This window comes from Antennarius striatus, chromosome 14, assembly GCF_040054535.1.
Source record: "Antennarius striatus isolate MH-2024 chromosome 14, ASM4005453v1, whole genome shotgun sequence".
Classification (NCBI taxonomy): Eukaryota; Metazoa; Chordata; class Actinopteri; order Lophiiformes; family Antennariidae; genus Antennarius; species Antennarius striatus.
The window spans coordinates 4,320,719-4,331,696 of NC_090789.1; the positions used below are offsets into that span (position 1 = coordinate 4,320,719).

A 10,978-nucleotide genomic window follows, 5' to 3' on the forward strand; every position below is an offset into this window, starting at 1 on the left:
CAATACTTTAATATCACACTACACAGATATATGGCCTTGTTTCGGCAAAGGCCTTGCAACCTCTCCCTTTGTTTTGATCAGGTACTACATTACCCACAATTCATCAGCGAGTGGCCGCTGTCCTGGATGACAGCTATCCGGCGCCGAAACACCGATAGACACTCGGACTAAAGAACCATGGCGGCCACGGGTGGAGGGAAAATTAGAAGCAGGAGATATCATATTGCCTCTAAACCTTACGCCAAGAATAAACAGGTAAATTGAGTGAAAGTTTCCATGCTAAAAGTACATGTCAATGACGTTAGGTTGACTGCAGTATCATAATCTTAAAGCTCTTGTTATTGTTTGTTGAAGTCATTTTAGGCCTCACTTTATCGCTCGTGGCCTCCACGCGCTGCTAGCATACCAGCGAAATGCTAGTGAGCTAGCAAACTGGCTTATAGGTTAGCAAAATCTGACGGACTTGACAGGTCGAATCCGGGCATAATAAATCATATAGATTGATTGTCTGTTATTTGTTAACGTACGAGAGAACTCATGACACATTCAGATAATGAAATAAATACAAAGTTCTTAGCTGTGAGCTAGTTAGCGGAAAGCAAGGAAGTAGAATTCCAAGTGTAAGCTGAAGTAGCTAACGCTTGCTAGCATATGCGAGCAATGTATTGTCTTCTGAAGTTTGAAGACATCACATCGTCACCGGTAGAAGTGACATGACCGTTTGGTTCTAAATTAAAGACGCTCACATCCGTCTTTGGTTGATTTTCATATTGCTGGATTTTAAGACAATTTCCCTGTGCCTGTCGCGAATAAGTATGGATGTAGAGCTAGCTAACGTTAGCCGAACCTCAGCGAGAAAAACTGCGCAGGAAGCATTGGTTTGAAAGCGAGCCCACATGGTTGTCTTGGGTCCATCTGCCTTATCGATTTAAAATTAAATGGCGTTAAAAATCACAATATAGTGTTGACGGTGGACAAGACGTGTTGTTAATGTATTTAAGATCCGTCTGTCGTCATCGGGGAGAATATCACAGCAAACCAAATGAGTTTGTTTATATTAATATCCGACTGCTAGTGTTATCTGACTGGAAAAGCAACATATCTGAAAAGTTTGTTTTGAAAGAGCCACCCGGTAGTTTGAACTTTTGACAATTATACAATTGATTTATCCAAACCAATAGTCCTACTTTGGTGATTATATGTTGAACAAAAGCTAACGAAACTGATCGTTATACGATAAATTGGGGTATCACGAACTTTGTCCCGCAGTTCTTCAAAACTGAACATTACAATGCAGTGCAGGTTTATAGTGAACTGATTTCAGCACATGAAGGAATGTTGGACTTATTATACATGGTAGTTTGGCACCCACCGAATGATCATCTTTTTTAAAACTTATTGATTTTAGTATCAATGTATCATCATCCATGTTTAAACTAGTGACCCCAGTTTTACATAAAGTTTTTTTTCTGAGATGTTAATTTTATGCCAAAATACTTAATTTAGATTGATTAAATAATTATTGCTGAGTGCTAAAAGAAATGTGTCTGCACTAGAATTACCCAAAAACAGTGATTATCCGAATCTTGTGTACAACTGGCATTAAAACTTTGGTTAAGCTTTTCTCCAGCAGCTTGGTTTACACAACACTGCAGAAAGTACCACGATAAAAACATCTTATATATGTGCCATTGCTCTTGGTTCATCCTACAAGCCGTTTTCACACAGTGTTTGTTTACGTGGAATACATGTAAAAGTACAACTGACTACAGTAACTGATCGAAATGGGTAAATGTAAACGCATCATGTACACCCCGTTTACTTGAAAAAAGCTAAGAATACTGAGTTAAGTACTGACATTTTCATTTCTAGGTGATTGCTTCTCTATAGAGCAGTGACAGTAAAACATGGTTCATTTATTCACACAAACCATGCAAACTACAGGAATGCAGAACTGGATCCTTGTAAGAATGACTTCTATAGCTCTAAACACACTTGTGCTGTGGTAATTATGACATATGTTATTGACTAGTCCAGGTTGTATGCCTTTGCAAAAAGGTTAAAGTGCAGCGTGACCCACAGGTGTATTTTTCAGATAAGTAGAAAGGAAATAGCCCATATGGCTTTTATCATGATTTGAATGCCAGGGTTTAGACAACATAAGCATTCATCATGGACGTGCACATTAGTAGTTTTTCTTCTTGTAAGAGCTGATGGGAGTAATTCTGAGGGTAATACCTGGTATGTTTTTCAAGATAAATGTTACAAATTTGACTTGCTCAACATGCGATTTAACAGTCTTATTCTCCTGTGTATATGTAAAGCATAATTACAGTAATAGATTTTGAGTTTTATTGTTTTATTACCCTCATCTCTTGTGTTTCAATGACTCCATGCAGTAAAGATATTATTCGTGAATTAGACTTTGAATAATGAGACATTTAATACTTGTTCATTCGAAACTACCAGACTATAGTTTGCTAAAGGTGCCAAGGAAGTAGCATTTTAAAAGCTTTAGAAAATCACACTATAGCTGTTGACCTACGTTAACTCCTTTTTTTGCAAGCTCCAGTTACAAAGATTTATCAGCGATTTGAGTAAAAAAACCAACTGCAAAGTAGGAACAAAAGATTAATCGCTTCAGGAATTTTCAAGAAAAGGTGTCCCAACAGTTGCTTTTTTTCAGATTCTCAAATGACATGATTTTTTTGCTATTTTTTCTCAAACACATCTTTGTATTTAAATGTTGATGCTTTGGGCTCTGGAAAATTACACGGTCCATTTTTCACAATTGCTCGACATTAATGAATGTGAAATGTGTTTTAAAGTGCCATCATATGTTGGACTGTACCAGAACAAGATGACATAGGAATTGATGTGATTCAAAATTATTTGAATCACAACCTGGCGTTCATCAAATGGAACAATCCCTGACAGTGGTACAGGGCAGATCAGCGTCACTTGCTCACTGCTTCAGATGTACAGTGTATCCCAGGCCTGACCCAGTTTCTGACACTTAGTTAGATTGTGTTTGCTGCTCTTCACTGAGGAAGATGAGTACTGTAGTCTTATTTTAGATAATGCAGTTCGTTGTTCATTGTTTTATTATACATCACAAGAGTGTGTAGATGGTATTTTACATGATAGCAGTTGATACAGAATTGCGCTTTCACAAATTTGTCACCATACGTTTACCAGTACGCTTGTGGATTTTCTGTTCTTTAGTTATATAAACTTAAAAGTACAGTGAGATTCAAAAGTGTTGCTTTTGTTCTACATGCTGACATTTTAGACAATGCTCATTGTCAAAGAAAATCTCTAACTCAGATGCTACTCATAACAGCCTCAATAGATGGTTCTTTGTTTTGTTTATCCAACACTGCTTTTCGTTTCAACCTTTTGTTCACACCTTCCCTTCTCTCCCTCTCATGTTTTCATCGCTAACAGCAGTCAGGCCTCATCAGTCGAGTGACAGACACAGTAAAGAGCATCGTTCCCTCCTGGTTGCAAAAGTACTTTAAGAATGGAGATGATCCTGAAGGTGGGGGGTCTGTACTGGGGACAGACCAGAGCAGCCAGCTGTTGCCACCCCCCACTAATGGCAACGCAGAGGAAACTCCTCCCCTTGATGGACGCGACTCCCCAGAGCCAAGCACCAGTAATACAGGTGAGGATTTAATTTTGACCTTCAGGTCATGAAGATATTCATGAAATAATGAACCTTTTTTTTACATGAAACAGAAGAACAACCATAACATGTGAACAGTGGAACAAATATCTACTGGTAGATTTCTGTCTGCACATCCTAAGCTTCATGACATATTTGAAAGATGGCGGCTTTTAAGGAGTCGTGCAGTAATCAATCATAAAGTGTTGATAAGGCTTTTTTGGACACGCCATCACTTTCATTTCTTCCTCTGTGACTAAGTCTGCAATAAAATGCTGCGTCAGCTTTATTACAAGCATATCCGGAACACTCAACAGTCAGTTAAAAGCCTCCTAGTTGAGGCGTGAAGCATTCTTGTGATCTGGATTAATGAAAATCTAAGACAACGTTTTATTTATTATTAGAGATTTTTACACGTTGCCCACTTTACCACCACACTCATCTCTTTTTTCTCTCCTGCACAGAACCGTCAACCAGCCGGGCATCCTTGAACTTTCAGGAATGTGTGCTTTCTCGACCTCCTCTAAGTCGTTCCCATCTCAATTTCCCCCCTTTGGATGCCTCCTCTCCAACCCTGGGGGCTTCTAGCAGCCTCTTCTCCCAACCCTCCACTTCCTCAGTCCCTGGACCGTTTTCCACAGGGTTTTCCTTGGTCAAAGAAATCAAGGACAACCTCTCACAGCACGAAGATGATAACATCTCCACCACTAGCGGTTTCTCCTCCCGTGCCTCTGATAAAGGTATAAGAAGAGTTGTCTATGCATCTGTTCGTCTAGCTTTTTTCTTTGTCCTATAGAAACAGGTCTATTGACATCTTAGTTAGTGCAGTCCAGTGGTGTCACTGAGGTGAAATCTCATGGATGGTTGGCAACCTTAACCTAGATTTCTGCATTGGCATATTTGTTAAGAGGTCTGTCAATGTCTTACAGATGCCCCCACTTCCAAAACAGCATCATTTCACCAACTCTGGTCCCCAGAGACAGACCGAACAAACTCAGCTATACAGCCTGCCCAGTCCAGTCTGAAAAAGCCTGCATTCAATCTGTCTGTATTTGGAACTTCGTCTAACGTGAGTATCTGTGTTTGCCAAGAGCTTACCAGCATGAGATGGTTAAAAACAACAGAACTGTCCAACGCTGCCAGGTAGAATTATCAGAACACATGTCAAAGCAGGAGAAAGTCTGTCCTCAGTTCAGTTCGATTAGTTTAGTCATCTCACAGATAATTGTTAAAGTCAACTCTGTTTAAGGTGATGATTTTCAGTGTAGAAGAATTATCATCGCTGCTCTGGAAACTACACTCAAATTGTAAGAAATATGCTTTCTTAAAAATCCAAACTCTCTCCTCCAGTCAACATTCAACAATACGGTGCTAAACTCTAGCCAGCTTGGAGAGTCGCCTTTCTACCCTGGGAAAACCACGTATGGAGGGGCAGCTGCTGTCAGGAGCGCACGCAGTCGTGCTGGAACACCGTACCAGGTATGCTGATGAGGACTTTGTGTGCCTCCAGCTAAACAATGAACACAAACACAAGTTTATCACAGTATTTATCATCTTTCCTGCATAAAATATTGTAGATACTTCAGCCTTTCACGGGTGGTGGCTAATTTCTGACATCCACATGAGGTTGATGTAAATGGTTTACATAATGTTCTTTAATTAGGCATTAAAGTAGTGCATCTGATTGACAGACCCCAGTGAGGAGACAGATCAAGGCGAAACCTGCCGCAGCTCAGCCCTGCGGCGTGACCAGCGCCACGGCCAGACGCATCCTGCAATCCTTGGAGCACATGTCGAGTCCTCTTGCTGTAAGAATGCAAATTCTCCAACTGTTCTCTCCACCGTTGAAAATTTACCTAATATCGGACATGTTTCAGCAGTTGGTGATAGCAGTTATATTCTTGTTTTGATAATTATAGTGAAACAATATTTTGATTTTTCTTCCACAGGATGCCAGGAGGATCCCAGCAGCAGCTTCAAGCCCATTTTCTACAGTAAGAACTTTTATGGGAATGTTTGCAGTTAAACACAATGAATATCTTTTAAGTCTGGAAAATAGTCTGATCAAAAACACCTGAATGTTTGTTATTTGTTTTTGCTTTTGCCTGAAAATAGTGTTTTCAAGCTTTTTTTTCTTTCCTTGTAGTCATTGGACGTGACAAATGCAGATCTTTCTTTACATGTCCCATCAAAAAAGAAACGAGTAAGTACAGCTTTTTAAAGTTCTTGTGACTCTGCCCTTTCATTCAGGATTTGTCAAAAAAAATTATCTTCTTCGCACTAAACCATCTTCATAAATGTATGCCATGTAACCCTGTATATTTTAACCTGATGTTTTCACATCATGAACTTCTTGCTGTCAAGCCAGCTAAGAACAAGGCTTAGTGATGAGTAAACATATCGTTTTACAAATCCTGCAACACTTGTTGTGGCTCGTCTTCCTGTTCCGCTGCCTGTTGACCTCCGTTGCAACACTTCACGTGATTCTCTTGGCTGTAACACAGCTGTTCTCTCCTGTGTGCCAGAAGTGTAGTCCAGTGTTAGAAAGCTACCAGTGCTAAACTGAGCTTCTTGTTGACAACTGTCATTTCCAGCTGCCACAGCTGTTTTACAAATGGAATATTATGTATTGACTCTTGAGGTCCGTAACTAGAATGCAGAGTGCCTCAATGGGCCTTTCATGACCAGCCTTGGTTTGGTCTGATGCTCGTGTCAGTGTTTTAAAAGCCTTCTTTATTTCAGATGGACTCCAGCCTCCCACCGGTGCAGAAGCTGGTGGTTCCTGCTGCAGCATCAGCAGCAGGAAACCGCTCTGTGTCCTTCAGGCCCACCTTGACTCCTGGGGGAGTGAGTCGGCCTCTGGACAAAACCCCAAGACAGACGGTTAGAAGTCAACACAGAAACACAGTGTCTTCTTCTTCTTCTTCTTCTTTCGGCTTTCCCCTTCAGGGGTCGCCACAGCGAATCAGTTGCCTCCATCTAACCCTGTCTTCTGCATCTTCTTCTCTCACACCAACTACCTTCATGTCCTCTTTCACTACATCCATAAACCTCCTCTTTGGTCTTCCTCTAGGCCTCCTGCCTGGCAGTGTAGTGATAATAAATACTGCCTCGTACAAACCTGATGCTCATTTTGTTTTTGTATTTTATTTTCTCCCCTTAGCCCACCACACGGTCACCACAGCTACCAGAAACAACTGCGGGTTCATCTTCAAGGTAAAACACAGGAGTGAGAAATGTTTCAGCTCTGAACAGGAGGTCAAAACTGAATGAATGGATTTACAGTCTGTTCTGGAGCAGCAGCTGTTCTGTGAAGGTTCTCTGCTCAGCAGCGGCCTCTAGTGACCCTAGTGGGGACATGATGGTGGGAAAGGAGGCATTCGAGGACGGAGTGTAGAATGAGTCAGTGTTGGGAGGAGTTCAGGCTAGATGAGGTCAAAACGGGACTTCCAATCCAGAGACTACTCTTAATTTTCCGAATTAAACCAAATTCAGTTTTAACAATTAAACCAACTTTACATTTTACTGTAATCAACAAAACAAATTTCGTAAGCGTCTGGGAACATTCAGACTGTATAATCTCTGAGTAGACGGTGACTGACTGTATGTTGCTTAGCCTGTTTTACTTTCTTTACCTGTTCCGTCTCCTCCCCTGCTACCAGCACAATCAGTTCCAGTGGCAAAGCCTATCCTCTGTCCAGCACCCCAGCAGTCAGCAGCGTGAGCTCTGGAGGTGGCAAGATGAAGAGGGAGAGGACGACAGCACGGCCGTCATCAAAACGCCCTGAGGAGCGAGAGGTAAACATTCTATTGGAAAAAAAATCTTGTTCCCTCCAGGTGCTGCAGGGTCTGTCTGTCTGACACCAGAGAGGTGTGTTCTCGTTAAGAGAACTCATAAAACTAATGCTTTTCTCTGCGTAGGTGTTAAGCAAACAATGATACCTGTGCCTATTTTCTAACTAGGTGTCTGAGGTACCGGACCTTCCAACCATTTCTCTTCCCATCAGCACCTCCGCCTTGCCCAACTTCAGCTTTACCTCTCCTCGTCCACCTCTCACCACCGCCAGCACCGCCCCAAACATCACGCCCATTTCTCCCATGAAGGAGGTCACAAATAAGGTGTGTCTTTGCATGATCTCACTTTTCTCCAGTGCTGCTAATAGTTTTAAGCTGTTCTTGAAAATAGCTAATTATTTTTTGTATCTATTTTTTTATTTTCAGGAGCTACCGACTGCCTCATCACCTCCATGCGTACCTTTTACATTCTCCTCCCCCATTGTCAAAGCGACTCCTGCTAGTCCTCCTTCATTTTCCCCATCAGTGAGTGAATAGACTTCAATTAGTGATAACTCGTTTTTAAAATAGATAGCTGTTTAACCCTTAACCCTAACCCTAACCCTAACAATAAAACTATTTTTTTGCTTTGCAGGCTGGATTCACCTTCAGTGCACCTGTAGCAAAACTGGGTCCATCGATGTTAAACGGGAAGCTGGCCACGCCCATAGCAGCAGCAGCAGCAGGTACGGTTTTGCATGAAGTAGACATGATTTGCATTGTTTCACTAAAACCACAGGGATGTTAAGCTTCGTGTTTTCTCGCTACAGTGAAACCGTCGACAAGCAAAAGCACAGAAGACTTTGAAGGACCTTTCAAACCAGCAAAGACCCTTAAGCAGGGAAGTGTGCTGGATCTCCTCAAAGCACCTGGTTAGTGATCAGGAACACATCAGCAGCGTTAGCATTAAGATATTTGTTCTTGTTTTTAACTCTATTCTTGTTCCGTCTAGGCTTCGCCTCTTCAGGTGCTGTGACGTCCCCAGGCTCTGATGACACCTCCAAACAGTCAACGACCACCTCCTCCTCCTCTTCCTCCTTTTCCTCCACCACCACCACAACCACCTCCTCGCTCTCATCTTCAACAGGGTTTGGTGAATTCTTCAAAGCCCCACCAGGTTGGACCTGCGATGTCTGCTTGGTACAGAACAAGCCGACAGACACCAAATGCGTTTGCTGTACGGCCTCTAAACCAGCTTCCTCCTCACCTAAATCTGTGGACTGTGAACCTTCAGCTGCCACCTCAGTCGGCATGGATAGCAGCAACACAAACTCCACCACCTCCACCTCCACCACTACAACCACCACTGGTTTTGGCACAATGTTCTCCAAACCTGCTGGAACATGGGATTGCGATACATGTCTTGTTCAAAATAAACCGGAGGCAGTGAAGTGTGTAGCTTGCGAAACGGCCAAACCGGGAACGGGGCTCAAGCCTTCATTGACTCTTCCTTCTGCCTTCTCATCCAGTCAGACTGCATCCACTCCCACAGCGCCTGTTTCCACAGGGTTGAGTGGGTTTGGAGATAAGTTCAAACCACCTGAGGGTTCTTGGGAGTGTGATACATGTATGGTTGTAAACAAGGCAGAGGACAAAAAGTGTGTGGCCTGCACGAGCGCTAAACCAGGTAACGATAGCCTGACGGGTAGAGTTAGCGTTTAATCTTCTGTGTGATGAGTCAACTCTTATCTAAGGCGACTGTGAGTTTAAAGAATCTTCTTTCTTTCTTCAGGAGCTTCAACAGGAGCTTCCTCTTCAGTCAACAGTGCTCCAGTGTTTGGATTGGGAGATGCGTTCAAGAAGCCAGAGGGATCCTGGGATTGTGACGTCTGTCTCCTGCAGAATAAGGCCGCTGATGTGCAGTGTGTCGCCTGTCAGGCAGCCAAACCTGGAGCTGCTGTGGAGCCCAAAGGTAACGAAAAAAACTGTTACTGGTGTCTTCATATTGTTGTACAAACAAGATGTTTAGAGCAGCTAAAACTCTTTATTATCAGTATACCAACACTGCTTTTAATTAAAGTATTCATGCTTATTGTGCTTTGTTTTTTTCTGCTTTTGGTTCATCAGCTGCTGGGATTTCCAGCTCCTCTGCTTTTGGCTCTTCCACCTTTACTTCCGGGGGATTTAAGTTTGGCACGTCTGACAGTACCTCAGGTTCAGGCTCAGGAGGTTTCAATTTCGGAGTGTCATCGTCAGAGTCATCTTCATCATCAAGTGGATTCACATTTGGAGTGCCTTTTGGAAGCTCCTCATCAGAAGCCACTTCTAAAGACACTACTGCCTTCTCAGGGTTCAAATCTGGTAGCTCGTCCGGGGGCTTTAAATTTGGGACTGACTCTAACGGTGACAAAAAGTCGGACCAGCCGGCTGCGACTTCTGGCTTCAAGTTTGGAACCGGCGGTGGGATCGTGTTTGGAACTGGATCGTCCAACACAGAAAGTAGCCCAGCTAAGGGTGGCTTCACCTTTGGCCTGTCAAAACCAGAAGAGAAAACATCAAATGCCACCACCGCTGCCCCCTCCTCGACGTCAGCAGTGAGTTTCACTCCCGCTGCTCCTTCTCAGGAGAAGAGCAACGACGTGACATCATCCAGTGACACCACCTCAGTAAGCACCACCTCCACCACCACCACTAGCACCACCAGCGGGTCTGTGTTTGCGAGACTGGGGGAGCCAACCACCACCCCACCGGGGGGCGCTACGTTTGGGTCCTCCCAGACGGATAAGGAGCCTGCTGCCCCCACGTTTACCTTTGGGAAGCCAGAAGAGCAAAAAGAAGCTAGCGCCTCGTCCACCGTCCCGCAGGCTTTCTTGTTTGGCGCCGCCAGCAAAGGTGCACAAGCTGCTCCGGCCCCCGCTGCTACAGGGGGCTTTTCCTTTGCCAAGCCCACCGCTCCAGCAGAGCAGCCTCCACCCACCTTCACATTCGGCAAGGCGGTGGACAAGTGTGAAACGTCTGCTGCAGAGACCCCAAAGCCTTTTTTTGGTTTTGGACAAAGTGCTATAGGTCAGACACAGTTTTTGCGCTGCATGCAAACATAAAAATTTACGTTTTCAGGCATCCAGTATTTAATTGTAAAAAAATGTACGATCACTAGATTTTCTAGTGTTTTCTATCTCTTAACCTGCGATGCTAACCCAGTGTTTCCCCAACAGATTCTTCTGCTGCTTCAAAACCTGCGTTTTCGTTCATGGCAAGCAATCCCAGCTCCACCGCCGCCGCCTCGTCCTCCACAGTCCCCACCCCCAGTCTGTTCGGCTCCATCAGCAGCAGCAGCACCACTCAGGCTCCAGCTCCATCTGCAGCTCCCAGCACTTTCATGTTTGGTCAACCCGCCACCACCTCCAGCGACGAACCTCCTGCTAAAGCCGCCTTCATGTTCGGCCAGAGTCAGGACGGCCAGCCCCCCGCCCCGTCGGCTCCCCCTGTCAACTCTGCCGCCCCGGCTCAGCCGTTTATCTTCGGCGCTGCCGCCGC

General features: G+C 44.0%; 1 protein-coding gene across 1 annotated transcript in view; it reads left to right on the top strand.

The window, feature by feature from the left end:
- Window positions 1–151: 151 nt before the first annotated feature.
- The window catches only part of nup153 (nucleoporin 153), a 13,357-nt gene continuing 2,530 nt past the window's right edge, over window positions 152–10,978 (top strand). Inside the window, exons 1-19 of the mRNA XM_068333440.1 lie at window positions 152–255; window positions 3,448–3,667; window positions 4,132–4,407; window positions 4,597–4,736; window positions 5,018–5,146; window positions 5,359–5,475; window positions 5,617–5,661; window positions 5,814–5,870; window positions 6,410–6,550; window positions 6,831–6,883; window positions 7,330–7,465; window positions 7,631–7,786; window positions 7,889–7,987; window positions 8,097–8,187; window positions 8,272–8,373; window positions 8,454–9,128; window positions 9,234–9,413; window positions 9,569–10,507; window positions 10,657–10,978. The exon at window positions 10,657–10,978 is cut by the window's right edge and continues 74 nt beyond it. Coding sequence (XP_068189541.1) covers window positions 178–255; window positions 3,448–3,667; window positions 4,132–4,407; window positions 4,597–4,736; window positions 5,018–5,146; window positions 5,359–5,475; window positions 5,617–5,661; window positions 5,814–5,870; window positions 6,410–6,550; window positions 6,831–6,883; window positions 7,330–7,465; window positions 7,631–7,786; window positions 7,889–7,987; window positions 8,097–8,187; window positions 8,272–8,373; window positions 8,454–9,128; window positions 9,234–9,413; window positions 9,569–10,507; window positions 10,657–10,978 — 3,956 coding nt within the window. The 5' untranslated portion in view covers window positions 152–177. The remainder of the gene's footprint in view (window positions 256–3,447; window positions 3,668–4,131; window positions 4,408–4,596; window positions 4,737–5,017; window positions 5,147–5,358; window positions 5,476–5,616; window positions 5,662–5,813; window positions 5,871–6,409; window positions 6,551–6,830; window positions 6,884–7,329; window positions 7,466–7,630; window positions 7,787–7,888; window positions 7,988–8,096; window positions 8,188–8,271; window positions 8,374–8,453; window positions 9,129–9,233; window positions 9,414–9,568; window positions 10,508–10,656) is intronic.